At 36.8% G+C, this 27,693-nt stretch overlaps 7 protein-coding genes across 8 annotated transcripts; 1 reads left to right on the top strand and 6 right to left on the bottom strand.

The window, feature by feature from the left end:
- Positions 1-937: 937 nt before the first annotated feature.
- Positions 938-2,206, bottom strand: LOC140007385 (protein ROOT INITIATION DEFECTIVE 3-like). Its single transcript, XM_072050138.1, has one exon. The coding sequence runs from the start codon at positions 2,204-2,206 to the stop codon at positions 938-940; it is 1,269 nt and encodes a 422-aa protein (XP_071906239.1).
- A 913-nt stretch (positions 2,207-3,119) lies between these two features.
- LOC140007822 (protein VTE6, chloroplastic-like) lies at positions 3,120-6,112 on the bottom strand. The gene is made up of 5 exons (XM_072051219.1): positions 5,608-6,112; positions 4,806-5,059; positions 4,346-4,469; positions 3,814-3,918; positions 3,120-3,630 (listed from the first exon to the last, which is right to left on the bottom strand). The coding sequence occupies exons 1-5, from the start codon at positions 6,022-6,024 to the stop codon at positions 3,544-3,546; spliced, it is 987 nt and encodes a 328-aa protein (XP_071907320.1). The 5' UTR covers positions 6,025-6,112; the 3' UTR covers positions 3,120-3,543.
- Positions 6,113-7,296: 1,184 nt separating this feature from the next.
- LOC140007824 (large ribosomal subunit protein uL13c-like) lies at positions 7,297-10,273 on the top strand. Its single transcript, XM_072051221.1, has 4 exons — positions 7,297-7,657; positions 8,852-9,037; positions 9,563-9,733; positions 9,838-10,273. Exons 1-4 carry the CDS (start codon positions 7,403-7,405, stop codon positions 9,946-9,948), a joined length of 723 nt encoding a protein of 240 aa, XP_071907322.1. The 5' UTR covers positions 7,297-7,402; the 3' UTR covers positions 9,949-10,273.
- A 226-nt stretch (positions 10,274-10,499) lies between these two features.
- Positions 10,500-12,493, bottom strand: LOC140007823 (protein trichome birefringence-like 42). Its single transcript, XM_072051220.1, has 5 exons — positions 12,020-12,493; positions 11,530-11,707; positions 11,238-11,413; positions 10,983-11,141; positions 10,500-10,884 (listed from the first exon to the last, which is right to left on the bottom strand). The coding sequence occupies exons 1-5, from the start codon at positions 12,298-12,300 to the stop codon at positions 10,593-10,595; spliced, it is 1,086 nt and encodes a 361-aa protein (XP_071907321.1). The 5' UTR covers positions 12,301-12,493; the 3' UTR covers positions 10,500-10,592.
- A 440-nt stretch (positions 12,494-12,933) lies between these two features.
- On the bottom strand, positions 12,934-15,838 carry LOC140007549 (protein trichome birefringence-like 41). Its single transcript, XM_072050222.1, has 5 exons — positions 15,202-15,838; positions 14,696-14,867; positions 14,372-14,550; positions 13,759-13,917; positions 12,934-13,423 (listed from the first exon to the last, which is right to left on the bottom strand). The coding sequence occupies exons 1-5, from the start codon at positions 15,507-15,509 to the stop codon at positions 13,099-13,101; spliced, it is 1,143 nt and encodes a 380-aa protein (XP_071906323.1). The 5' UTR covers positions 15,510-15,838; the 3' UTR covers positions 12,934-13,098.
- An 862-nt stretch (positions 15,839-16,700) lies between these two features.
- On the bottom strand, positions 16,701-21,159 carry LOC140007825 (protein trichome birefringence-like 41). Of its 2 annotated transcripts, none has more exons than XM_072051223.1 (5): positions 20,769-21,159; positions 19,195-19,366; positions 17,693-17,868; positions 17,425-17,583; positions 16,701-17,156 (listed from the first exon to the last, which is right to left on the bottom strand). In XM_072051223.1, the coding sequence occupies exons 1-5, from the start codon at positions 21,014-21,016 to the stop codon at positions 16,889-16,891; spliced, it is 1,023 nt and encodes a 340-aa protein (XP_071907324.1). In that variant the 5' UTR covers positions 21,017-21,159; the 3' UTR covers positions 16,701-16,888. The 2 variants fall into 2 exon arrangements, with proteins under 2 accessions (XP_071907324.1, XP_071907323.1); XM_072051222.1 differs by having other exon boundaries at positions 16,701-17,189; positions 20,769-21,158.
- A 1,802-nt stretch (positions 21,160-22,961) lies between these two features.
- Positions 22,962-27,535, bottom strand: LOC113688526 (protein trichome birefringence-like 41). The gene is made up of 5 exons (XM_072051224.1): positions 27,109-27,535; positions 25,482-25,653; positions 24,670-24,848; positions 24,399-24,557; positions 22,962-23,640 (listed from the first exon to the last, which is right to left on the bottom strand). The coding sequence occupies exons 1-5, from the start codon at positions 27,330-27,332 to the stop codon at positions 23,349-23,351; spliced, it is 1,026 nt and encodes a 341-aa protein (XP_071907325.1). The 5' UTR covers positions 27,333-27,535; the 3' UTR covers positions 22,962-23,348.
- Between the last annotated feature and the right edge of the window lie 158 nt (positions 27,536-27,693).

The raw sequence follows: 27,693 nt of genomic DNA on the forward strand, positions 1-27,693 counted from the left end.
TATATGGTCTCCGGCCAGTGAAATTAGTAATGCAGGGGGCACCTCTCTAGTCTCTCCCCCGTGAGGAAAAAACTGCACGGTGAGAGCTTCTGCTGTCCTTCTAATAATAGCTACTTCGGGAGTTTAGAATGGAAAAGAAAAAAAAAAAAAAAAGAGAAAGAATAAGTCAGAAAGGAAAAGAATCCAATTTTTTTTGTAAGTTGGTTGGGAGTTTTAAAAAAGAAAAGAAAGTAAATAATTTCTTCTTTTTTTTCTGGGAATTGAAGAAAAATGGAAAAAATATATACTCAAATAAGTTAATTTACAAATACGCCCTTCTTATAAACAAATGTGAATTAAGTAACCTAATGGAGATTTGGCCGTTTGTAATGGTGGGATTCATCGGAGGAGATTAAAATTTTTTTTTGTATCACGATTTTAAGGATAATATTTGTTATATTCGAAAAAAATTCACTTAAGGCTTACGTGTCTTCCTTTCTTTTTCACCCAACTTTGGGGAAAAAGTTTTCAAAGAGATTAAGGAAAGTCAGATCTTTTCTTTTCTTTTTCATTTTTACTGTCAAATAATGGAAAAAGTTTCATATCTTTTCAAAACTTTTTCTTTCTATTCCTTTCCTTCCTCCCAAGCTCAAAGCAACATGCATATGGCCCCCTCAAAATTTTCATTTTTGAGGTTTAGAGAATAATAATCATCCAACAAAATTACTTGATAAAATGGAGGTGTAATACAGAGATCACACAGCTACTATACCGGAAATAAAAGCTATTTTTTCCGTCATCAAAATTAGCAAGCTTAAATGCGGATCTTGTCTAGCCGAAAAAAGAGATTGGCTTCCAATTTCTGCTAGGACTTATGTATTTGAAAACAAGATTCCACACTAATATACTATGATTAACTCTTGTTTTTCTGCACTTAATCCAAATCTTGTTTTTGATTTTAGTTGCCTTCGGTTTTGTCTTGATCAACACTGTTACTGCTGCTTGCACTTCCTTTTACTTCCTTGTGCATGAGCTTCAACACTCTCTCATAAGCTCCAAGGGCCAATTCTAGCGTATCAATGGATCTTTTCCTGTCCACTACTGAAACTGCCAAATGCTCTTCCATTTCCTTCATCTCCGTGATTGGAACATACAGGTCCTTCTTACCAGAGAAGCCCAAATCCCATCTACCAAAACCAGCGACACTTTTTCTCATCCTAGCCAAAGCTGCACTGACATGACCATTTACTCCTGCGGCTACTGCCATCACATTACTGATGCTTCCCGTTTTCTCTTGATCAACAACTTTGATCAAATCTCCTCGTCCCACGTCCCAAAAGCAAAGTTTTCCATCTTCTGATGCTGTAACAAGATTCTTTCCCCAGTTCATTGTGGCCATGGATGTGATTGCATCATCATGCTGCCTCTTCCAAGTGATCAATTGAGGTCCTTGTTTCATCATCATTCTGGATCTCACCTTAAGTGCACATTTGTACACCAATCCATCTGACCCTGCAACATAGAACTCTGACTCCAGGGGGTCTACTTTCACCTCCCATATTGTACATGGAAATGTAATTGAACGGAGAGGTGATGTGTGCATGAGGCCCCAGAACTTGCACGTGCAATCTGACGAGCACGAAATTATGGTGCAATTGCATCCACCGGTGCCTGTTGTGATGGTCGTTACTGAAGATTGATGGCCAACGAATCTTTGCAGTGGTGCCGAATAGCTTGAACTTCTGGAAGAAAATGAATCCACAAGCCGATGTATAGGGAACACTGCAATGGTTCCGTCATCACTGCCTGAGAAAAGAAGTGATCCATCGTCGTTGATTTCCAGGCAGGTTATGGCTTTGGAGTGGGCAGCAACAGACAGAATTATATCTCCTGAAGGGAGTGAGATGGAGTGTACATGACCAGATACACCACCAGCAAAGAGATACGATCCGTCTCGAGTAGCAACAAGGGGTGCAACAGGTTCAGGCATGGGGAGTTGATGGAAGGGAGCGGAGTACCACCAGTGATAGAGGTGAACTGAGCCAAGGCCAGTGTCTGAACAAACATGAGAAGCAGCAATCAGCTTCTTACCGATCATGGTTAGCCCTTTACGAGGCGTTCGACTGCCATTGTACTGACCCAGGCTAGAACCTGAGTAAGCATCATAAGCAGTGATTCGACCATCAGGGGAGCTAGTAAGGACAAACTCTTGCACAAATGATGCCATTTTCAGGCCGGAAACTCGAATGAAGATTGTGAGCTTAACACGAGAAGGGCATGCTTCTACTAGCTTTTACACATGTAGCTGCTGGAAACTTGGTCTTAGAAAAGGAGTTGGCTCTCTACTCAAAACTGTTTTAATATACTCTTAACAAGTGGCAATGTAAAGGGCAATTACAGGTTGATTTAAACAAACTGTCCAATACAGTATATTTTGTTGACAGACACATAATCATCCAGATGGAGCTTCCAGGCCAGTCGAATAAGAGTTGCATGAAACTGCCTTCTGCCTGAAGTCAACCTTTAGTTTTCTTGCGTCATCGTGTTTCATCATGCTGATGTATGCATTTCTGCTTTTTCTTGATCAGCCCTTAGCATTTTGATTAATGGCAGTATTTACCTCCTTTTCCTCCGCATATTGCAAAACTACGCCTTGACAATTCTTTGAATTTGCAATGAAGAAAATTGTGGACCTTGCAGCCAGATTTGCAAAACGTATTAATTGAAGAAAGGACTTGTCACAAAAATCTGATTCTTACAAAGATGTCAAGCTGATGCCTTAGCTACGTCAGGCTATCTTTTCTGTTCAAGAAAAAGGGTATATTAAAATACCCACCAGTTGAGAACTTGAGATCAAGAAACCACTTAGCAGGTATTCAAAAAGAGCACTGGACAATCGCCAGATCCAGCCAATACTCTGCATCTTTTTAAGTAATCGACGAACCTCTAATAGAATATTTTTAGTAACGGAAATTAAAGAAAAAGGCAAAAAAAAAAGGGTCCAAATCCAGGCTCTAATTTGTCCTCTAATGCTGCATTTTCTTAATCAGCATGCACTGTTGAAACTCTTCTTGATTATAAAGTTTACCATCTGAACCCAATCATTGAAAAGCACGAAATAATGTATCAAAGCAAGAGAATAAGTTAAAAATGTTTTCTTGCCAATCATCTAGCACACAGTCGATGCTAATAACAGAGCATGAAAGTACATAAAATTAGTTAATGATTAGTTCCACTAAAGTTTACAGGCTGGAAAATTTTCTACAAGCGGTGAAGAATGACGTGCAACGAATTCAGAAGAAAAGGTTCAGACACTTGCACTAAATAAAGAGATTGGGTTAATCACTACGTTGTATCTCAGGGGTCACTCATCGAGGATGTGTTTCTCATTAGAATTCACAATAGCGGGCTATATCCTGGAGTTTTGCCCTCAATGGCGTCCATTTTTGAATCTGCTTTCTTCCATGCACGATTGCTTGTTGCTGACACAAGCAGTAACAGGCTTGAAATCATATGCCTATGCTTCCTAATGATGGTATCTATGAACTATTTTCGGTAAATTTGCTACTTTTGGAGTATGAGTTGCTGCATTAGGACTGCCAAAATGCTGCCCAAGGATATGTTGATGATGTTGACAGCATCATTGTTAAGCTGCAAATCGGCGAAAGGGAGGAAGGCGATTAAGTTAAGCAAAGGAATGGGACAGTTTGTAGACATAGATCAAACACACAAGGGAGAAGCAATCCCCAAGGGAGAAGTGGGAAGAGGGAAGGGAGAGGGGTTGGGTGCTGCAGAATCTTATTGTGACAACAGAATTTTCATGATAGCACCTACCCATTTGAATCCTTCTTTTCCTTGGAATTCTGCACCAATAAAACTCTCTCCAAGATTAGCAATCTGGGAAGCTACTACACATATAATGGCCTCGGATGGTTTAATCTGTAAAAGAGAAATTTTCTTAGTGAGAGCATGCAGTGCGTTCACTTACATATACCACTAACAGAAGTAATCATGTTCCTCATATGATGAAAAGCACAATTCCTCAGCATTATTGCTACTTCAATCTGCATAATCGAGGTGTAATTAGTTCCCCCTGACACCTACATAATATTACACACGCCTATATATCTGATGCGCATCCTCAATCCAACCCACATTCAACAAAAAAGCAGAGCACATTGCGAGTAAACTCCAACTACCTGGACAGTCCATTTGATTCTATTGTATCAACCGTTGCCTGTATTTTATACTCCATTAATGTGTGTGTGGTCTAACGAAGACAAAAGGACTTCTAGGTTACAAATTTAGCATAAAGTAAATTGACAGAGAATGCCAAACGAAGAAGAATCCGATGGAAATGACATACATTACCCATTAGACAGCCAACTGAAGCAAGAAGAATTGAAGCCAGTAGTCCAGCCAATGTTCCTTCAACACTCACAGCACCTTCTGTTCCTCTAGGTACCACCTTAAACGTAGTGACCAAATATCTGCAATTCAAGGATTGACAGTTGAAACATGAGAGCAAGGAAAACATACATCCTAAAAAGCCATGACTTCTAATCCAGAATAACTCTTCATCTCCCCTCTAAGATAAACACAGATCTTTTAGATGGACACATCTGGTGAAGAACATACACCAAAAGCAAGCTTTGATTACCTAAACGATTAAATTTAGGTGAAATGAAACAAAAGGAATCAGGAAATAAAAAGTCAAATTTATTCATGCATAAATTGACATGTGTTTCTTCTTTTTCCCCTTTTCAGTTGGTTTCTTCCTGTAGGAAACTAGGAGAACTCAATGAAAAATAAGAGACAGTACTCACGTTGTTCTGCCATACGCCTTCCCTATCTCACTTGATACGGTGTCACTCAACTTTGTACAGAAACTAGCAACAAATCCAAGCAACCATAGCGGGGAAAATGCCTTTCCTCCTATCCTATAAATCGATAAGACAGCACAAACACATCCAGCTGCACTAGAACCAATCACACTGCCAGGTCCTCTCCTTCCCTTTCTCTTCTCAGCAACTCCTTGAGCCTCCTTTTGAGCCATTTTCACCTTTGTTGCAGCAGTGCCCTGACAAACTTATATTCATAAATCTACTTTCTTGTAGTAGCACGAATACATGATTCATTCCTGATCAAGTTCTCAAATATTTCTACTTTCTATCCAGTCCCACATACTTGTATGCGTTGAAACAGTTTTAAACAACACAACAACAAAAAGACTGATTTACACACAAAGGAATAACAGATAAGAAAATCAAAGTACCAGAAAAATGTCCTTTCTATATGCAATCGATGGATCAAGGATTAGCATTAATTGGTTTATATTAATTTTTTAAGGATGAAAGCCTATTCATAACTGCATAAATTCCTTTTAATGGAAATCGCAATCCAAAACCAGGTGTAATCTAATTTAAGCATTAAACGAAAAACCTCCAAGAACACTCATCAACTCGGCAGCATAAAGATCAATAAAGATTTGCTTTTTACTCACAAGAACAGAAAATGGAGCCAATCCAAAACTAGTTATACTCATATCAAATTTAAAGAAATCCCGTTACCATAATCAACTTAATTGCATCTTCATGAAATATCGAATAAGATTTGATTTTGACTCACAATAACAAAATACGAAGCAACAAGGAAGAACCCTGATGGGCCAAAAGCGCGCCATGTGAGAGTGCCAAGCAAGAAAGCAGCTGCAATGCCAGATAGAGACAAACCAGAGACCAGAATTGGACTGCCCAGAATGAAGATTAGGAGATTACTCAGCAGAGAAGATTGCCATGTTGGTGGTGAAGATTGGACCAATTTAATTGCCTGTTGTACTAGGCTTGGATCGGTGGCCGCAGCTAATGGTGTGGTAAGCATTTTTTTGGGCGTTTTTGGTCTGGGATTCAGGGAGAAAGTAGAGGGTTTAAAGGGTATTGGGAGATGAGTTGGGCATGCTGTGATTTTGGGTTTTTGAGGGTGCAGGAACGGTGGAGATGGTGGTGATGATGGGAAACTTAAGAAGGTTGACAAAGGAATTGCCATTCCTTAAGAAGATTCATACACTTTGGGACTGTGGACTTGGAGTGGCTGACTGAAGTTGGAAAAGGAGATGCCAAAAGTGCTTAGGAAGGAATTACTCATTAAAGAAAATATAGGGGCAGTATCGCCTAACAAAAACTTTCTGGCAGTACAGAAGTAAATGCACTAAAATCAGCATTCTCTGCTTCCATACTAGTGTATTTGGGTAATAGATTATTTAGAATAAATTTTTGAAAAAAATATTATATTATTTTTTTAAAAAATATATGTAAAATAAAAATAATTAAAAAGCATGTTGATGATACAAATAAATATATTTTTACAAATAATTGCAGCCGAAATGGTTTGTTCATAATTTTGGTTCATGACTTCACTCGAGCGCGTACAAGGACTTGAAGTACCAGTACAACAACAACTAAAATGGTAGTCTAATAATCTAATCAACTTTTATTGTTCTTTATGGTGTTTCCTTTTTTTTTTTTTTTTTTTTTTTTAGATTTAGGCAAATGAAGATGTTAGTATCCTTATAAAACTATTAATATTTCTTTTTTCCTTTTTTTTAAGTGCACAAAGGACCTAATGATGATTCGTTAAGTAAGTACAAAACTTGACATAATAATGCCATTCAAATTACAACCTAACAAGCCTCTAATTTCAGTTGATGATAGTTCCTCAATAATTAATCAAATTACAATTTTTGTCCGGTTTGTAGAACTATCAATGAGGTGTTATTCATAAATTCAATTCATTCCACTTTTTTGGGACGACGTTGGCTTGATGAGTAAATGCCTAATAGTGAAATTATTTTTCCAATTGAATATGAAATTTAAATACTTGAATATTGATTAAAAGAAAAGAGTATGGTATGTCGTAATTATCATGATGTGTGCTACATAGATGATTAATAAAATACTGAATTATAAAGAGAGAATATGATGATTAATAGAATACTCAATTATAAAGAGAGAATACATAGCTCTTCTAATAAAGGGTTAATGTATTTGGATTTTCTGAAACATATTTTTTTTAGAAAAGATATTTTATTATTCAAAATTCAAAAAATCGTCCGACACAATTTATTTGACAATGGTGAGAAGAGAGTCAAAGGGATTCGACAGAGATTTTGGCATAACAAATCTCTTTGTGATGCAAAATCACATTTTGATCTCTTTAACTCAACAACAAATTAACAACGCCAAATAAATAAATAAATAAAATAAAAAACAAACGACAGAAAATGAGATAAAAAGAAAAGAGCAAAAGCAAAAGTCCTTTTGCTCCCTATCTTATCTTCACCTCTCTATCGCGACTCACTGCTAGTACTTCCCGCAGAGCTCTGCAAAGGCCAAATAGGAAGAAGTGGAGTCCATTTTCAGCAAAAATGGCAATACAATGTTCTACATCTTCTCTGTTTCTTAGCTCCTCTTCGCCAGTGGCCTTTTCTTCTTCTTCTTCTTCTTCTATAAAGAAGAGCCCTTTTCTGGGATTCTCAATTTCTGCCGCCTTGTCATCAACAAGGCCGTCCCTCATCAGAACCAAACCAAATGCCCTTGTCCGCTGCCAAAGCAAAGATGCTGCTGTTCACATCCCTGTGGACCAGAGATGGATGTTTGAAGAATCTGAAATTAATGGCCCTGTAAAAATTCTTCCTTGCCATTTTAATTATGTAAAAAAAATTTTATCTTTTCATCATCAGGGTGTTTGCTGGAAAGAGATGGAAACTCCAATTGAATTCCTTTTGCACCTCAAGATTGAGCTTTTTTTTTCGCTTAATTTTTATGGTTCTATCATTCTTTGGAAACATGATATTAGTCTGGGTTTCTCTCGCTGCTATTTTGATTAGCTTTGTGGCTATAAGCTGCGAAAATGCTGGTGTAGAACTTGCTTGTTAGGAGGCAACAGTGATTAAGTGAGATGAGTTAATTTCTAGCTGTTGTGCAGCAATGAGATGATACCACATTTTTTACTATTTTAAAAATCTGCAACTTTTAAGTTGTTTTAGGGACGATATAGATGGTGGATAATAAGATAAATTCAGTATGGAGAGTGATATCTGAGACTCGTTTTTTGCACTGGGTATAGAATCCCTTGTTGGATTCGTGTATTGAGGAAGTTAAATGCCAAAAGTTAGTTTAATTACCAGGAAATAGAAAAGATGTATCTCATCAACTGTCGCATTTCTGCTAGATGATATTTTCCTGTTAGAAACTTGGGATGTTTATGTAAGAAGATTTGCAGCTTGCACCTTCTTATATGGGAAGGACCTTGGAAGTTATTATAGCACCATTTGGAAGTAGGGAGTTTTGTTTTCCCCTGTGCCCGTACCTATCGAACTTTACTAGCTATGGGAAAGACATTCAACAATCTAATGTTTCTGTGAAAGAAGTAAAAAGAAGAGAACTATGCTCCACCTTGGCACCATTATGGTAATTATCGTTCAGCATGCGATTTCAGGACCATATTGGGTAAATTTCAGTCCAATTTTTTGCCGCATTCGAATTGGTACGTTACTGAGAAAGCTCCACTCTTTTGTTTACTGTCTAAAGAGAATGGCTTCCTTGCAATTAGAACTTGGTCTCTCATCTTGACTCACTAAGTAGGCATCATTCGTTTCTTTAATGATTCTCCATTGATCGTGTGTCTTCTAATAGATTTTCTCACTTGCAAATTGGTATTGGAAGTACTGGGTGAAAAGTGTTAATATTTCATCTACATATGTGCCTTTCTGATGCAGTGTGATTGTTGATTCTGTAGGAAAGAGCATATAGATGTCCCATGTCATGCTTAACCGAGAATTTGATAACCATTTGTTCTCTTTCTACTTGTCCAGGATATTTGGAACACAACATGGTATCCCAAAGCTGCAGATCATGTAAATACTGATAAACCCTGGTACATCGTTGACGCGACTGATAAAATTCTTGGCAGATTAGCTTCAACTATAGCTATCTATATCAGAGGGAAGAATCTAGTAACTTATACTCCTAGTGTGGACATGGGAGCCTTTGTCATAGTGGTATGCTTACTTTATACTCTGGAGTTTCTGTGTGTTTTAAGTTCTGCTAATTCTTGGCCGCCAACCTCTTTCTGGTGTGGGTTGTCATGGAAAACTCCTGGTTTTTCCCATATGTACATTAAGTTATAGAATGATCCTCGCATGTTTCTCATCCTATTTTGAACATTTTTTCTTTCTTCAGTATTTTCTCAATACTGTGCTTAGTCAAACTAAAGCATTATATTTGGGAAAACTAAAGGTGATGGAAGCAAGGGATTCTTCTGGCTGCTTGAAATGGTGTAGGGGAAGAGGTTGTGTTTTCCCCAAAATTTCTATCCCGGACAAAACATGTGTCGCCTAATGGCTGATTTTTTTTAGTCTGTACTGGGATATGTTTTCTCCTGTAATTTCATGTAACTTTCCAGATTTTGACATAGTTGTTTAATGTCTTTGAATTGTCTCCAAGGACATTACTATGATGGCTTAACCTGAATGCCTTGCCTTATTCTTTCAAGTGAGCACTTATGTTCTATTTATATGTCAAAGGTTAATGCTGAAAAGGTAGCCGTATCTGGCAAGAAGAGGAACCAAAAGCTTTACAGAAGGCATTCAGGGAGACCTGGTGGGATGAAAGTGGAAACCTTTGATCAGCTTCAAAAGAGAATTCCTGAAAGAATCATTGAGCATGCAGTCCGTGGCATGCTTCCAAAAGGGCGGGTGAGTAACTGTGCTCAATATAAAGTTCACAGATAACAATCACTTGTTGCTTATCCCATCTTATGTGTGCCATTAATTATTCACATTCTTTGTTCTATATGCAGCTCGGAAGAGCATTATTCAATCATCTGAAAGTATATAAAGGCCCAAACCATCCTCACGAGGCACAAAAACCCATTGACTTGCCCATAAGGGACAAAAGGATACAGAAGTAGATGGTATCCAAATCTATTAGGAGATCAGCTGTCAGTTTACCTTCTGCTTCTTTTGGTTCAGCAACTCGTCAGTTCTATCTGAAGCATCTAATTAAAATTTCACCTTTTTTGGAGGTCATTTTGTAGGTTTCATTTGTCTAACTGATGTATTAACCAGATTCAATTGTGTACTTATACAGCATACTTCTCTTAATTAGCTTTGAAGCTTTGAGAGAAAGATTCTCTAAAAACAAAATGTCTGTTGCCTATTTGCATACACACGGTCATGACACGTGGGTAAAATCATGTCAAGGAGTTATATCAACAGTTCCATTCCATTCTGCAATGATTTTCCCTTTCTTTACCAGGTGATGAAGGAAAAGAAAAACAGCTTTGATGATATCTGTTAAGTTTAATAAAATTCACATGCAAAGTGGACAGGATGGCCAAATATTTATTCCTATCAAACAGGGAGCTCGTTCTATTTTGCCTGAGAAGTTATTGCGGTTCTGTCAGTGATCGAAAGCTAGATGCCAACTGAAAACCATCCTTACCCTTTTCTCACGAAACAATGAGTTAATGGCATGCCGAAATGTGCATTCTGTAGTTCAAGATTTTCACGCAAAGTGAGTTTGGTATACTGGGATGTTCTAGGAAAATTACACTTAGCTCTCTAGCAGCATTGCGTACAGGAGTTCATTCCAGGTATCTGGAACTCCAGCAAGGCACCAATGACTACAATCAAGAGCCCCATTTGCATAGTTTGATGGATGTCCATCCTTTCTTAATTGAGTAAGCAATGTTATATCTAGCAGGTAGACAGGCTTGGTCATGTTACCTAGTACATCCTTAACCACTGCTTCCCCTGGATAATGTTGGCCTGGGTAGTCTGCTCCTTCTATTGCCTTAGTTTGTCCTCTGCAGTCCTGCACTGCTGGTTCATTCCATTCACTCCCACTGGATATAATTCCCAGCAACAAGTCAGAAACATATTCCGAAAAATGTTAAAACTAAGACAAGCCAAATATTTTACAAGGAGGTGTATTGAACCTTACTGATTGTGGACAGCAGAAATTCCTTGGAAGAAAACTTTAGTTTTGCCAGGATCTATATTGGAATCGACCCACTTGGCCCATGTTGTCAAGGCAATCCTGTATGCCTCCATGCGATCCATGTCCTTAATCAGATTCTCACCAACTTGAAAATATTTCCATCTGTATCAAAGAGTCAAGGTACTCGAATCAAGATTTCCCTGTTTCATCGGATTTAAAAGTCGTTTTCAATAATTCCAGTCGAATATAAAACTGTACGTTTGAAGTCTTCCTGTGTGTATCCACCAGTGGTAGCTGTTGAAAATCAGAATGTCAACCCCTTTCCAGTGCTGAGTTCTACTTAAGGAATCAAGCTTTAGAACAAGGCCTACTCCCTCTACCACCAAATCCACCAAAAACCCATTCTTCAAGAACGCTGTCGACAGCCCATATTCCTTCCACAAGTAAAAACAGAGCATCAGTGAAAATGGGGCTAAAATCTCATGCCAAGGTAAGATGAGTGAACTTCATCAGATTATATTGCTCTTTCCACAGTAAGTTGCCAACCTACCGGAAAAGAAAGATTTAAGAGTGCTCCTCCACCAGATCCCACTAAGGTATAATTAGAACTCGGGACTGCAAAATGCAGCATGCAGGCTAGTGACTGCCACTGGTTTTTGCTTAAAGAGTCCCCCACAAACATAATTTTCTGACCCCTGAACTTTTGCAGAAAGTTTTGACCATCAAACCTGTGCCAAGTTGTCCTCATCATCATTATCAGCCCAACAAACAAAAACGCCATAGCAAGATATACTACTAACCAAAAAAAAAAAAAAAAAAAAATCACAAGCATCCCTCTTCAAATGTTAGCAGATTGACATTAAGAAAAACAACAGAGGAAAAACTTCAGCAGCTTTTGGAGAAAAGGACAGAAAGAAACAAAAAGAGAACAAAGTTTCACGTTCTTGATCTTCTGGAATGTGGGGCATGAAAGATATTAGCAAATACGGCTAAACTACATGCAATCAGTCTTGGCAGCTTAAATGGATAAATTCAATTACCTTGGAAGCTCACAACCAATCGGATTCCATCTGTACTCTAGGTACATACTATCAGGTCTGCCATTTTTCTGACAATTGAGCCCAGGATCGATGAAGGGGCAGCTCAATGCATCATAATAAAGCGGGTAAGAATCATCAAGAACCCAACTTCCCTTGAAAAGATCGCAGCTTTCTGACTGTGTCCCTTGTTCATCTTCACATTCCACATTTGATTGGTTAGACAGAAATGTCACAAGGCAAAGAAGTACCACAATTTTGCAGCGAGAAGCATGTGTACCCATTTCGGTAAAGTTTGTCCCTTATGGAGAGAGGGTTAAATTCTGACGAAGTAACGAAACTTTTTTTTTTTTATTATTATTATTAAAATAAGTAGCAGCAATTAAGGCATCTCCCAAATGCCAAGTGTTTACAGGGTGTGGAAGTTTGTTCTTAGTAGTATGTCCCTTACAGTTTCCTAGGAGGCTTGGATGCCATGCAGCTTACAAAAATAGATTGTGGATCTTATGTGGCATGTTTCTATGTATATTAGCAATAATTCAAGGAAACCTGAGCTTTCATCTATTTAATAATGAATAACAAACAATTCATCATCGAGATAGTATCAATTAAATATTAGGAAGTGATCACTTTCCATTGACGCAAATGACTGAAAAAATGTACGGAGCAGATCCATTGGTTATCTGTCTAGAAGAAGCATTTTGCCTTATTCAAGCGTCAAACTTCTTGTAATGAACTTTTCCAGAAAGATGGATTTCATTTCATCCACTAACTTCTTGCTTTTATGAGAGAATTCTGTTAATTTTTGAGGCATAGTTGTCTAATTTGAGAATCAGAAGAGCATCAAATTCTATTAAAATTCTGATTTTTTGCCTTGTACTGATTACCAGGCGAAAGGGGAAATATATCTGCTCCTTTGATTGCAATTGTCACGTACAAGTACAAGTGTCACCATTAGCTTCAACCAAATAGAAACAAATAATAATATTATGCTATCCAAAAAGAAAAGGATAAAATTCAACAATAGTTTGTTTTTCTTCACTTGATAGCTGCATTAATTGAATCAATTAATGAATCAACTGTCATTTTAGTTGTCCATTTCTCACAAGGATTCCATACAATAGTGCATTCCAAGCATCAGGAACACCAGGTAGACACCAATGACTGCAATCCTTTCCTTCATGGCTATCAGGGCCATCACCATAAATTGAAGGATGCCCATCCTTCCTTAGCTGTGAAAGTGTGGTTACGTCTAGCAAAGTCACCGGGGTGGACATGTTAGCCAGTACTTTCTTCACCACCGCCGCCGCAGCTGGTGGTGGTCCGGCAGGGTATTCAGGAGCCAGGATCGGCCGAGTTTGCCCAATGCAGGAAGATTTTGCTATTGGAGCATCCCATTCCTTGCCACTATACTACCATACAATATGAAGGAGGAAATAAAGAGAAGATAATATGAATATGTCATTTCATTAATCTTAGTAGAAGTTAGAAGTAAGGGGGCAAATGCTGATTACATACAGAAAGTGATTATAGAAAATGATCAGAATCAATTCAAGCCGTTCTAGATTTTTTAAAATTTTTTTTTATTTCTATAAAAAATTCTAAATTGTAGGTGTTAAAAAAAAAAATAAGAACATCAAAATTAAAATCTAAAATCAAGCAAATAAATAATTTCAAGTCAGAACGACTGAACAAGTCCCATAGGACTGCACTGCTTTGTTTGTTAGGGAAGAAGGGCTTACTCGTAATGGGTTGGAGAGATGCCCTGAAAAAGGACTTGGGTTTTGGAAGGAGCCACGTTAGAGTCCACCCACCTGGACCATGTTTTCAGGCCCTTCTCAAATGCAACCAAAGGATCCATGTCTTTATAAAGTTTGTTTCCTTCTTGAAAATAATCCCACCTGACATCCAAAATAGACCAGTAAGTAAAAATCTCTCTTTTTTTTTTTTACTAAAAAAATTTTAAAAAAAATAAATACACTAGTAAGAACGTATCACTACTTTTTTTTTTTTTTTTAATAAAAATACCGAAGGGATTGACTTCACAAGCTGTTGCAATGTTGAAAATAGTTGAATTTCTTGCTAACAATGATGGCATTTTCCTTTCCAAAATGTATCTTAATCAATTGTTACCAAGAATTGATCCTGTAATTATGCATGTCAATGTCTAGTGATGGTACATGGGTCCGCACTCTTGTATTCCTAAACAAGTAGTTAAAAAAAAAAAAAAAAGATTCATGGTGTTTTTGTTTCTTATTTTTGAAAAAAATATACGAGTTGGGATTTAAAAACCATATAGCTAGAGATTGATCTTGAATAAAACCCAGATTTTGAATATTGGTAGCACAATCTCACGATCTTGATCTTCCTTTGTGGAGCCACCAATGCCAAGTGTTAAAAATAAGCACGTCATAACCCCTCCATGCATCCCCATTTTGTATGGAGTCAAGCCTCAGGATTCTTCTATTATTATTCTCTTCCACCAAATCCACCAGAAATGCGTTGCGAGATAGCATCAAAGAAACATCATATTCCTGCCATCGTTCACGTAATGTGGATTAATTAATTAATCAATGGAAGAGTCTGCTTTTCTTGCACTAGATGATCGAAGCTAAAAAGGCATGCATGCATGAGATCAAAAATTAATAGATGAGCCTATATAAAATCAGAGAAACTCACCCTGAAAGTAAAGGTAGAGAGGTTGCCTTTCTTTTGAAGATTGTAATTTGATTGGGGCAGAGCTGCGTGCAACATGCATGTAAGGGACTGCCATTGATTGAGGCTCAGTGAATCCCCTACGAACAATATCTTCTTCCCTCTAAATTTCCTCAAGAAATGTGGAGCATTAAATCTGCATTTAATAAAAAAAAAAAAAAACATGTAGGTTACATTCTTGGCCTTCCTTATCTAATCATCAAATTAAATGTCAAACTAAAACATGGTACTAAATGTGATCACCACAAAAATAAAACACTTTTGTAGTTGAAAAATAAAATTTTTTTTTTTTTTGGTTTTTTGGAATTGGCAGTGATCAAGCCGGGATGGGATGAGGATTTAAAATTCAACGTCTATTTTGTGCTTAGTGCACGTAACGCCTTACCAACTGTGCTACCTCTTACAACAAAAGACATCCCTTTCTCCTTGGGCATACTATTCTACAAACCGTAAACTATAATGAAACGTACTGAGGCAATTCACATCGGTTGGGCTTCCATTTGAACTTGAGATAGAGTTGATCAGGGCGGCCATTTCCCTGGCAATCAAATGGCTTCTCGATGAATGGACAAGAAGATGCATTGTAAAGGGGATATGTGTCATCGTAGCTCCAACTTCCTTGGAAGATATCGCAGCCGCTGCTAATTGATTCTGATGATCTCTTAAAGTTATGAGAAAGCTCTAGCAACAAGGCATTGGATGATTGTCGAACAAATATGACAAAAAGACATATAATTAGAAGAAAAGTATTCACAGAACGAAATTGACAGCTTCCCATCTTGTGAGAAGCAAAGGATCAGTGAGATGAGGTGAGGGAACTTAAGGGAGAATGCAGCATGATGAAGCTTTTAATGAAGAAAACAAAGGCCATATAAGATGAGTTTGATAGGCTGTTAGTTGGTGCCTGGTGGTGTTTGAGTTGTTAGATTGAATGGCTTGGGGAGGGGAAATCTGCAATTTTTTTTTTTTTTTTATTGGTTTGGGGTTGATTCCCCAGCCTGTTTTGCTCCTTTTGGCAGCTGAACTTATTGGTGGGAGCTGTGTCCTTGCAGTGGAGTATACTCCTTTTTGTCCATCATTCCTCCTCCATGATTGTTTCAGTTTCAAATCTAGTCTTCTACGGAAAGCCTTCTTTCCTCTATTTCCGGTTTGCTTGCTCAAAGAAACAAGGGAGGCCCAAAGCTTGTTGAAACAATGGCAACAACATCGCAAAGAGCAAATAAAAAAAAAAAGATGATAATAATGTTAATATCGGCTTCGTCTGGAAGGTAACGGGTTTGAAACCTTAAAGTTGTGAAGTTAATGTTATATTCCTGTTCTGTTTCTTCATTATTCAGTTTAAAGCTAGTTCATTTGACACCACATTTATTGTTTCTGTAGTTCTTTTACATGCTTTTGTTTGATCGTAATTTTGCCTGTTACATTAGCCAGAAGTTTGACTGTTACACTTTAACATGAAAATGGGGTCCCATATTTCTCCTAACCACGAAGGCTTATAATATGCTATTTGTGGTTTGACCCGGAATGAAACACCCGGTGTTGAATATTCATGGAGGAAAATGGCAGAAGTAGCTAGGAAACGACTAACTACACCGTTTGGATTGCTGTTTTCTGGAGTTTTTATAGAAAAATATACTATAATGATTTGATATATTGTGATAAAAAAGTGATTGAAAAATGTAAAAATTTTTTGAGAAAAATGACAATCCAAACCAAGAAAAGGGATATTTGACTATCTAAATAAAAAAAAAAGTACCGTAATGATTTGATATATGAACATCAGATCACAAAAAAAAAAAGGAGATATCTATTAAAATTTGCAAAAGACAAATATGATGCTAATCTTTTGTCTAGTCATACCCACCAAGCATTATTGCAGTAACTTTCACCGGTCCCATGCATAAATAGACTACATAATGTAACATCTGAGCAAGGAAGAAGACAAATTATCCAAATGTGACTCAATCAATTCAACTAAAAAACTAGTTCTACTTCTCCATGAAATATACTGTATGCTTGCATAGAATAGCAACATTACATAGACGTTCTTGCATGATCATGTTCAATCAAACTTGTATTTCTACTATTAATTTTTAGTCCAAATTTATTGTAGTAAGAATGATATGATATCAAAATGGCTAATGGCTACTGAAGTAATCAAAGAATAAGAAGATTGTAGAGTAGCAGATTCCAGGTATCAGGAACTCCAGGAAGACACCAGTGGCTGCAGTCCATTCCCCCGGTGGCTGCGCCAAGCCCATAAATAGAAGGATGTCCATCTTTTCGCAGCAGCGAAAGGTTTGTAATATCCAGCAATTGCACTGGCTTCTTTATTGTGTTGAGTACTCTCTTTAGCACTGTTAGAGCTGGTGGTAGTCCTGCTGGATATCTTGAGCCCACCACCGGCTCTTCCTGTCTCACGCAACTTTTGGCCGTCGGTTCATTCCAATCAGTTCCACTTTACATTATTAATCAAAGACCATTTTCAATTGGCAAAACAAGATAGTTAGATTAAGAATGTAAAGTGACAAATTCAAGACTGCATTTTTAGGCTATGACCCTCCAAAATATGCTACTCAATTGGCAAATTCGTAAATTACTTAGTAAAGCTAAGTCAAGATTTCTGTTTTTTCTAAACTGATACATGCATATGTTTGGCAGCTTCTTCTGGGATTTCCATTAGAAATACTTACTTGTAGTGTGAGGGAGAAATTCCTTGGAAGAAAACAGTAGTTTTGGCAGGATCAATATTGTCATCCACCCACTTAGCCCAAGTATTGAGTGCCATCTCGAAGGCAACCATCCGATCCATGTCTTTGAATGTCTGATTTCCAACTCGAATGTAATCCCATCTGAGCAGTATATTTTCACAAATGACATAAATTTCATCAATGTTTTGTTTTTGCTCATCATTTATCACAGAATAGTCGAACACCATGGAGTATATTGTATGAAACTTACGGTTGTCCTTCACCTCTACGGTTCCACCAATGCCATGTGTTAAAGATTATTACGTCTAAGCCTTTCCACAGCTTTCCACCCTCAATTGAATCTAGGTTTAGTATCCTGCCAGTTTTTTCCATCACAACATCTACCAGGTACACATTTCTGTCTAGCATAATTTTTACTCCAAAATCCTGCAACATACATGTATTTACCAAGGGAAAAAAAAATCCAAACGTGATTCAAAAACAACACTTAAAAATAATTAAAATATGAATAGCGATCACATGAAAGGTTGGCTAAAATGAATATTCACTGCAGAAATAAAGAAAATGCAACTTTCCTTTAAATTTGGATCACTATTTTCCACCAAAAAATTTTTGGGTTTTCCGTAAACACATTTTCAATTGCCTTTTTTACCTTACATGTATCAAATTATTGTAATATATTTTTTCACTGCAAAAATAAGGAAAATGCAAATTTCCTTTAAATTCGGATTGCAATTTTCCACATAAAAATTTTTGGATTCTCCGTGAGCCTGTTTTTCAATTACTGTTTTATCTTACATACATCAAATCGTTACAATATATTTTTCTACAAAATTTCCTAAAAAAAAAAAATTCAAACGGGTTCCAAGGCGATAAATACATGTCGCCACAAGACATACACTGCAAGAAATTTTCTGGATTAGTACACATTCTAAGTCCCAAGTTCTGTACATCACAAAAAAAATTTTTTTTTTTTTTGGCTAAATTGGAAGCCTCACTTAACCAAAAGGAGACAAATTTAAAGGGGTTGTCAGCTTGGGATAAAGATTGAAATTCTGAGGAATCAAATTCATCCCACAACCGCATATTATTAAAAGTTAATAATTGACTGATTTAATAAGAGGTTTCTGGCACCTATATTTAATATGGGCATTTAACTGATTTAATATGAGGTTTCTGGCACCTATATTAATAGCCAAGGGTTATGGAACAAGCATGTGATAAGAAAAAGACCCATCTGGCAATGCCAGCATTTTCTTCTGTAATTGATGTCTGATTTAAATCAATTCTTGCACTCATGTCCAGAAGACCAACTGTTCATATTGGACTTGGGATGGAGGACCACAACATTTCTTGTTTCCTTTATTTTCTCAATTTATTGTTGTTGAGGTCCTTCAGTCAAAATAGAATTTCACGTGACATTGGACATTCCTCGATCTTGATCTGTATTATTCTGTACCAGTACCTCCTGTTACTGTTCTTATACACACATGAGTTGATCCAAGAAACCCCAAATCATCTGATGGGCAAATTCATTTTTACATCAATGAAATCATTATTGAAATCGTGGATGATGTTGTATGATAATTATTAATCCATTCAGTCAAATTGGTAACTTACCAAATTTGTTTCGTGAAAAGAAGAGCTTATCCTATCCAATTGGGAAACTTCAAGATATAATTGAAAAAACTTTGAAATTTTCAAGGCAGGAAATGCAGCAAATTGAATATGTCATGTGAATCAAGCAATTACCATGAATGTGAAAATGGAGACGTCTCCTACTCTGGTTTCATTGTACTTTGTCCTACCGACGGAGGCGTAAAGCATGCAAATTAGTGACTGCCACTGGTTTCGGCTCAATGAATCACCGACAAACATGACGCTTTTCCCCTTGAATTTCAGCAAGAACTCACGAGCATCAAATCTGCAACCAATAATGTCACGTACGTTATGAATCATGAATGACACTAAGAAATCAAACGGTGCAAATATTTGGACCGAAGCACTCATGGAGTTTAAAGAGAATCGACTTTTATATTCAAAATTATTACCGTATATATTTTGTACAAAAATTTCAAAAAATAGCAATCCAAACGATCTCATTTTAGTGCATTTTGTTTGTACTTCACGGACTACTTATATATATTCAAGGGAAGGAATGTAAAAAAAGGCAAGTGGAAATGATAATTGTGGACCGAAAAAGAATGGCTAGTGAGGTAAGAAAGTGATGTTGTTGGTGACCCGAGAGTCGTCAAATTGTTATGATTAGTTTAGCACCAAACTTGATTGTGTGTTAGTATGCGATTTACACGGAGCCAAGAATTCCAAAACTGCGGCTAACATAGGGCACAGGAACAATGCTACAAGACATTCTACCTTGCAAGATGTGATTCAGTGAATAACAATAACCTATCTAATTCATTTCCTTCCCACGTGAATAAGAGACAGAATTCACAAGGATCCCATCTCACCGTTCTCTACCTATAATCAATGAGTAATTTTTCTTGACAAGTAATTAATATGCAATTAGATTAGACAATAAGCTTCATTTTGTCCCACTAATCTAACTCTTCTGGTAGATATAAGTTTGTTAATCACCTAGTTTAGTAATTTATTTGCCTTTCTGTAAATGCAGGGAGAGAAGAATCCTATAGCCGATGGCTGTCAAGCATTGGTTTAATTGTTTTCTTGGAGATTCCCATCAGCTGATCATTGCTGTTACCACTTGATTGGTGTTACACAATATAAGAGGTACAATCACAAAAAAGTGTCTATCCTAATCAATCTTATGGTCACATGAGGCGCATAACTCATACAGTGACAATTTGGTTCTGGACAGTTGGGTCATACATAATCTGCCTAACTAAACAACTCAAAACTAACATGCCATCTTAACTTACTTAATCAAAGTTGGCAGAAAAATTAGTGCAAGCAATTAGAGGTAGATTTAGCACTTAGCACTATCCCATGAATACCATGAAATTACATTCTTAATTAGTTATACTGATTCAAACTACATATGCCAACCGCATTTCTCTACGCTGATGTACAAGAAAGGCAGGATTAAGATGAGCTAACAAATGGTCGACCTTTACTTAATATGTTGTGACTTGTGAGGAAGAAATATGGCACATATGGTTTTAATATTCTGCGGACTAAGTCTGAGCAGCTTTATGGTGCTGCAGAAACTTAATGAGCCACTGCTCAGTAGTAGCGGTCTGTAATGATAATACTGAAAGGGACAGCAACAAAACACCCAAAATTTCATAAAAGATGGGAAAAGAAGACTAATGATCAGAGATATGCACGGGTAGAAGAGCTCAGACCTTGCTAATTGGCAATCCTGGGGTTGCCACCGGTGTTTAAGGTACATTTGGTCGGGCCTGGCGTTCTTCAAGCAGTTGAATTCTTTCTGTATGAATGGACATGCTGTGTAGTTATAGAGAGGATAGGAAGAATCAGGGACCCAACTTCCTTGGAAGAAATTACAGCTCCCTGCATTTGCTTGGTGAAGCTCAAGAACGAGATGCAGGAGAAGAGGAATGAGCAGCATTTGAGCCCAGACAAAATTCATTCCTTCAGGGCAGTGAGAAAAAGCAAAATGCCTTCAGAGGGAGAGAGGGAGTGAAGAGAGAAATGTCAAAACTCACAAGTTCCTGTCTTCTTGCAGCCCCCACTCTCTCTCTCTCTCTCACACACACACATTGTAGTGATCTTTCTACATAGCCACTTATATAGTAATATGGAGGACATGTACATGTATATCTATGACATATATTTCTTGATTTCCTATAAAGGGAGTTGTCCGCTTGACATATAAATATATATATTCTTTTTTTTTTTTGGTTTGGAAATGGGTCCCTTTGACAACTTGCAGCTTGCAAGAATAAACTCTTGGTGTCAATTGTCATGTGAAAAAGAGCAAAGCAATTGGGACCCTAAAATAGCGCATATTTACGTTCATAAAGGGTGAAATGAACCCATGGTTCTCTATCAAGGATCAGTTAATTTAACATTTAAATATATATATATAAAATTACAATTATTATACCCTTACATTTTTGGATAACTCCATGTCAAGTAGTTTGGACAATAGCAATTAACATTAGGATCTGTCTAACGAGTGCTTACTGTGACTCATTAAAATGTATTTCAAGTTTTAGACTTTTAAAAGGATAAGATTAATTATAAAAAAATATATAAATGCAAATGAGGATAGTAATTATTAGTATGTATATGTACATAATAAGTTGAGTAATATTTAGGTGTTTTGATCGGTGTCAATTGGGCACCCTGTTAGAAAAACCCTTAACAGTAATAGTAAAGAGTCTTGAAGATTTAATATTTTGAGAGCATTCACAACCTCTTTAATAGTTAATTATTCTGGGTTAGATGAATTTGGATACTTTAACCAAATCAATCTAAGGTGCTTAACATTCTCAAATGTTGTAAACATAATTGTTCGCTATAAGATTAATAGGACATGCCACATAATACATCACCGGTCGGCCTTGTTTGGATAGCAATTTTTCAAAGAAAAATTGGTACGTTTTTTGTGAATACATTTTCCAATCACCTTTTTACCTCACATATATCATATCGCTACAATAATTTTTTTACAAAAAATTCAGAAAAATGCAATTCAAACAAGGCAAGTTTATCGTTTTGGTTGACAGAGACAAATTGTATATTTGTGGTGGAGACAAAGAATCTATTATTTACTGTGAATAATTAAATATTGTTCCGCAACTCACAATTTAGATTTAGTATGAATAATATAATTGATTGTTCCCACACACATCTTTGTTTAATTTAGATGAATTTAAAAAGAAACAAGTTTTTTTTTAAAGGCACTTATTAACAAATTTAAAATTCACTTAATCTACTATATATATTACACATATCAATAATTATTATCCTCCCATACGTTTATATACTTTCTCTATTTAATCATACCTTCCGTTACTTGTATTTATTTATTTTTTTCTAATTAATCTTACATTTCCAAAATATATCTTAACGAATGCTCCGATGGACACCCGTGAACAAACTTCAGTTCTCATTTCAAGGTGTATATATGTAACTTTAAAAGAAATGTTAAGTCCATATTAGGAAGAAGTTAGAAAGCAATCTTAGCTAGTTAAAATAAAAAACTAATTTAGATTTATGCAACATTTTATGGCAGCAAAATAAAAAACTGTGATTAAAATGTAAAAGTAAAGAAGAAAGTAGTACCAATGCGGGCAGGGGCACCAAATGTCCGGTACTCAATTGCTCGTCTCCAAAATTTAGCTCTGAAAAATTTTTTGTGGTAAGGTTTATTTATTTATTTTTAATAAAGAGTTCTCAAATTTCATGATTTTAAGCTGTACAAGTATAACACTAACTCCGGTCCTAAGTTGCTGACATTGATTACCAAATCCGTTCATGAATTGCGAAAGACAAAATTTTTTTTTAAAAATTAAAGAGAATCACCATGGAAATCTTTCCATATATAATTGACATACAAAACCAAAAAATAAAAATAAAAATCAACAACTCCTTTGGATTACATTTGATTTTGAATGAGCGGGGCCTCTCTAGTGTTCCTTTGTATGGTACGGTATGATAATAAAATTCTTCAAAGTTGAGAATTTTGTACAGTTCACAACGATAACATTTCTATAATCTACTAATATTCTATTCTAGAAGAAGGAAAACCTAACCAACGGAAACCACCGTCGGAGAAAGCCACTTTCACTTAAAGTGGCAAGCCACGAATAGTGGCTGGTAGGAGGCAATGTTTGATTCTTTAACCCCACCAACAGCCTAAGTGGGAGAATTTTGTACACTAATTGTTTTCTAGTATTTGGTGTGAAACCCATGATTAATTCTGATATCTTTTTTTTGCTTTCTTGTTCTGTATATCAATAAAGAAGATTATATAATAATTGATTCCAGGTATCAGGCAGTCCAGCTATACACCAGTGGGTGCAGTCAGCAGCAGCAGTTGCAGCGCCATAAAAGGAGGGATGTGCATCTACACGCAATTGAGAAAGGGTGGTTATATCCAGCAATTTCACAGGAACCCTCATCTCGCTCAATACTTTCTTCTGCACTGCTAAAGCTGGTGGCAACACTCCTGGATATGTTGGCCCGGGCAGAGGCCGAGTTTGCCCAGCACAGTTTTTCACTTGAGGTTGGTTCCAATCACTCCCTCTGTTGTTCACCAGTTAAAGAATGAAGTGAAATGGGGGAAGACATAGAGAGAAAGATACAGCATCGGATTGTAATTGCACACATTCATACTATAGGTTATGTAACATTCACTATGAAAAAGGCAAAAGTAATATCAATTTTGTTTAGTGGTTAATGTTGAGATGCAAAAAAATTAGAAGTTCTGGGTTTAATTTCTTCCTCCTCCTCCCCCTTCTCCACACTTTTTTTTTTTTTTCGGAATTACCCCTTTTTGTATAGAGGACTTTACAGTGGATAGAAGACTTTTTTTCGGAATAAGAGTATAGTATTTTTCTTTTTATGTGTGAGATAAAAAGATATTCAAAAAAATATTAATATGGTAAAAAATAGAGTATCCTATAGTAGGCGTTTCTATGTTCTTTTCTTTTTCGATCTTAAATTATGTTAACTAGCAAAAAAAAGAAAGTGGATTTGTTAAGGATTTTTTTTTTTAAATTTAACTTTAGACAAATTAAAGAAGAAACAAGAACGGCCTTTCAATTTTTCAACTGTCTTTGTTGATATATGTCTGCATGAAAGTTGTTTAGGCAGTAGGTAGTTGGACAGGTTTTTGACATGAGAGTTAAATCTAAGATAATTCAGTGACTAAAAGGCATTATCTAATCATGTCAACAAAGAAGACATTTTGTTTTGGTTGGGGCCCCCGCAAGCAAAGGAAGTTCTATACGATACTCCATAATTCGTCTCGAAAATGAGAAGTGATATTTTGGAGCACTTACTTGTAATGGGATGGGGAAACTCCAAGAAAGAAAACGGTGGTTTTAGCAGGATCTACATTTGTGTCCACCCATTTAGCCCATGTCTCAAGTGCGGTCTCAAAAGCCACCATCCGGTCCATGTCTTTCAAGAGCCTTGTTCCTATCTGAATATATTTCCACCTGCACATTCAACAGTTATTCAAGAATTCAATTGCTTCAAGGATTCTTGAGTTTGGCTCGCAAATACGGTATGGAAAGAAAGATTATCAAAATTGTTGGGACATGAACTAACGGTTGTTGAGCTCCTTTGTAGCCCCACCAATGCCATGTATTGAAGGCAAGCAGGTCATGACCTGACCATAGCTTTTCACTTCCTGCAACTGAATCTAGTTTTAGAACTACACCGATCTTTTCTGGCACCAGATCCACCAGAAAGGCATTTCTATCGAGGATCAGTGTGAGTCCATAGTCCTGTGGCAACATACAATTGAAAATTACAATTGATGCGGCAGAATTAGCAGTTCAAGTTGTTGCAGGAACAGGTACTTTCTGAAGTTGGATTGAATTTTTTAGTACAGTTCAGGTGATCTAAAACTGGTCAAGGTCTGGTTAGTTTCAATTCGATCTAAAACTGGTCGTCAAATCGGATAAAATTATGTCAACGCGCGATGATTGGATTATTGTTGGACCATCATGTTAGATAAGGGATCATTATCATTGTTGATTTTCACGAAGCTGGCTACAGGTTGTTCAGCATAGAATAGAGATCAAAGTTTTTGCTAGGTGAAAAATCTGCCTCTAAAGTTTCAGATGCAGGATTGCACTAGTAAAAGAAAGGGACTGCAGGAGGACCACCTTAACAATTTTCGCCTAACCAGGACAAAGTTGGCTTGAAGCAACTTGCCAACTTGGTTGGTTGATTCGTTGTTACACGCTTCTTGCTTGTATCTTTGTTTTCCCAATCATTATCCACTAGTTGGAGAATTAGAGGTCCACACTTCAAAAATTAATTTTCAATTCAGATTTTCAATCTTGTATTCATTTGTTTATATCAGTGGATAATGACATTCATTTGCGGAGTGCAGGCCAAGAGATTAAGCTTACCAAGAATTTCAAGGTGGAGATTAGGCCTTCTCTTGTCATGTTGTAATTTGTTCCCGGTACGCTAGTGTAGAGCAAGCAGGCCAGGGACATATACTGATCACGGGTCAGAGAGTCGCCTGCAAACAAAATGCTCTTTCCTCTGAACTTTTGCAAGAATGCACGGCCGTCAAATCTGCATGAGACCAGCAACGCTTTCATAAATTGGGGTTTTAGTGTTTTTCGAGTAGCAGATTATAAAGAGTTGATGGAGTAAATACCCTGGTAATCACTCGAGGAGAGAAAAGGGATTATGGGCAATCGAATATGTTAATAAGTTAGTTAATTAACATAATAACATTTAAATGGTTGAGTCAGACTGTAGAGAAAAATGATGAAGCAACAAATGACAATACCACCAAATCTTTAAGGTGTTCTTTACCAAAAAAAAAAAAAAAAATTATAAAAGAAAAAGAAAACCAAAGTCTTTAAGGTGTGTAGGCTTCTGAACAACGAACAGCTTTATCTAATTTTCCTTTCTTTTCTTCTTTTTTTTTCACAGAACAGCTTTGATTCCGAACGGTGCACGAATTTTTATTGTTTTGGAACATGTAGTTTAGTCATTAGTGAACTTCTTTGAGAAAAAAAAGCAGCAATCTTTGTTTTTGGTACGATATATATAGTGGCAATCATTGGTATGGATCTTAGATTCCTTGTCTGGGAATCTTATGTCCCGCAAATTACAATGAAGTTTGTCTCCATTACATTTCTTTTGCTGATGAAGCCAACAATATGTGTTAGTTTCAGCATAATATATAATCTAGAGTAGTATCTTATTTACATGATTGATTAATTAAGGTTGGTTATGTGTTAATCTCACTTGAAGTGAGTTAATTGTTCTTGATTAGGTATATAGCTTCACTGATCAAATGGGAGCCTTTCCATCAAGTTTCCAACTATCGATCACATGGTCATTTCTGCAAGTAGCTTTTTTGCCAATCTTTGAAGCTGAGACGTCCAAAAGGAGAAATTCATCTTCCCTAAGAATTTCATTTTCTATTCCTTTTCCACTCGATCGATTCACATTTTAGGATAAGTTCCACAAACAAAGAATTTAGCTCCAAAAGAAGAAAAAAAAGATGCTCAAGCAACCGCCACAACTAGCTAGCTTTAATATGACAAAGCCAAGTACAATGACGAGTCAATACTTATAACCTGGAGATAATTAGTTACGTATGGCACTCAATCGTTAATCCGACACGGCTTATGCAATGAAAGATTATTCCCAAATTATTAAAGCAAGTGAATTTACTGAATTATTTAGCAATTTATTACTGTCCTTGAAAAGACAATTCAGGCCCCATTTGGATTCATTCATTATAAGAATTCGAAAATGATTTACATACGCAAGGTGTAAAAGGAAGTTTTGTAATAAGAGATTAGTGTGTGGGAATTGGCCTACTTTACAGGGCCGGCCGCGCAATTGACAAATCATAGTTTCTCATTGATCTAGTACATGTAATACGTACTATAGTTGTATGCATCACCTGAATTTAAATAAAGCTGCTACTGTTCATGGTTCATATATTATCAGGTTAATTAATGCGGACAAATTGGATGAGCCAATCACAGTAAAGGACAAGATACATACTTTGCTAAATCGCAGCCTTGAGGTTGCCACCGGTATTTGAGGTAGAGGTGGTCCGGCCGGCCATTTCTCAGGCAGTTGAATTCTTTCTCTATGAAGGGACAAATGGAGGAGTTGTACGTAGGATATGGTTCATCGAAAACCCAACTTCCTTGGAAGAAGTCGCAGTTTTCTGCATTTGCTCGGAGAAGATGAGGAAGAAAAAGAAGAGAGACGATGAAAAACATGCTGAATTAAAGAATGGAGTGAACCCACAGTTTACTTTCCCTGAGGGGGGAGAAAAGGCGAGAATTCTTGCCGGTTGGTCAAGAGAGAATCGTTTAAGGAATGGCCTCGATCGAGCCTCTTTCCTTTCCTTCTGGTTTTCATGTTATCCATTTCCCTCACGTATATATATATATATATACCTGGTTGGCAACAACAAATACCGCGGGAGGGGAGGGGAGGGGATGGGGCTGAGATTAGAGGGAGGTGGGAATCATATGGTAACAAATTAAGGGTCCACCTCAGTTTTTTGGAGGCATTTTAGGAAGCCAGTTAATATGTTAATCAACAGCGGACAATGATAAATCCTATCCTATGTAGGCA

Source organism: Coffea arabica, chromosome 5c, assembly GCF_036785885.1.
Source record: "Coffea arabica cultivar ET-39 chromosome 5c, Coffea Arabica ET-39 HiFi, whole genome shotgun sequence".
NCBI lineage: Eukaryota > Viridiplantae > Streptophyta > Magnoliopsida > Gentianales > Rubiaceae > Coffea > Coffea arabica.

Bases quoted from the DNA above. Each gene is read 5' to 3' on its own strand.
- LOC140007385 (XM_072050138.1), bottom strand. From the start codon at position 2,206: ATGGCATCATTTGTGCAAGAGTTTGTCCTTACTAGCTCCCCTGATGGT.
- LOC140007822 (XM_072051219.1), bottom strand. From the start codon at position 6,024: ATGGCAATTCCTTTGTCAACCTTCTTAAGTTTCCCATCATCACCACCA. The intron at 5,060-5,607 runs GTGAGTCAAAAT...TAAGTTTGTCAG, and splicing joins TTGCTTCGTATTTTGTTATT to GGCACTGCTGCAACAAAGGT. The intron at 3,631-3,813 runs GTAGGTGCTATC...GCCGATTTGCAG, and splicing joins GAAAAGAAGGATTCAAATGG to CTTAACAATGATGCTGTCAA.
- LOC140007824 (XM_072051221.1), top strand. From the start codon at position 7,403: ATGGCAATACAATGTTCTACATCTTCTCTGTTTCTTAGCTCCTCTTCG. The intron at 7,658-8,851 runs GTAAAAATTCTT...CTACTTGTCCAG, and splicing joins AATCTGAAATTAATGGCCCT to GATATTTGGAACACAACATG. The intron at 9,734-9,837 runs GTGAGTAACTGT...TTCTATATGCAG, and splicing joins GCATGCTTCCAAAAGGGCGG to CTCGGAAGAGCATTATTCAA.
- LOC140007823 (XM_072051220.1), bottom strand. From the start codon at position 12,300: ATGGGTACACATGCTTCTCGCTGCAAAATTGTGGTACTTCTTTGCCTT. The intron at 11,414-11,529 runs GTAGGTTGGCAA...TACTTGTGGAAG, and splicing joins TCTTAAATCTTTCTTTTCCG to GAATATGGGCTGTCGACAGC. The intron at 10,885-10,982 runs GTAAGGTTCAAT...AATTATATCCAG, and splicing joins ATTTCTGCTGTCCACAATCA to TGGGAGTGAATGGAATGAAC.
- LOC140007549 (XM_072050222.1), bottom strand. From the start codon at position 15,509: ATGGGAAGCTGTCAATTTCGTTCTGTGAATACTTTTCTTCTAATTATA. The intron at 14,868-15,201 runs GTACGTTTCATT...TATTAAATGCAG, and splicing joins AACCGATGTGAATTGCCTCA to ATTTAATGCTCCACATTTCT. The intron at 13,424-13,758 runs GTAAGCCCTTCT...ATGGTAGTATAG, and splicing joins ATCTCTCCAACCCATTACGA to TGGCAAGGAATGGGATGCTC.
- LOC140007825 (XM_072051222.1), bottom strand. From the start codon at position 21,016: ATGAATTTTGTCTGGGCTCAAATGCTGCTCATTCCTCTTCTCCTGCAT. The intron at 19,367-20,768 runs GTCTGAGCTCTT...TATTGGTTGCAG, and splicing joins CAGGATTGCCAATTAGCAAG to ATTTGATGCTCGTGAGTTCT. The intron at 17,869-19,194 runs GTAATTGCTTGA...TGTATGTTGCAG, and splicing joins TCTCCATTTTCACATTCATG to GATTTTGGAGTAAAAATTAT.
- LOC113688526 (XM_072051224.1), bottom strand. From the start codon at position 27,332: ATGTTTTTCATCGTCTCTCTTCTTTTTCTTCCTCATCTTCTCCGAGCA. The intron at 25,654-27,108 runs GTATGTATCTTG...GGTCTCATGCAG, and splicing joins CAAGGCTGCGATTTAGCAAA to ATTTGACGGCCGTGCATTCT. The intron at 24,558-24,669 runs GTTAGTTCATGT...TTGAATGTGCAG, and splicing joins TACAAAGGAGCTCAACAACC to GTGGAAATATATTCAGATAG.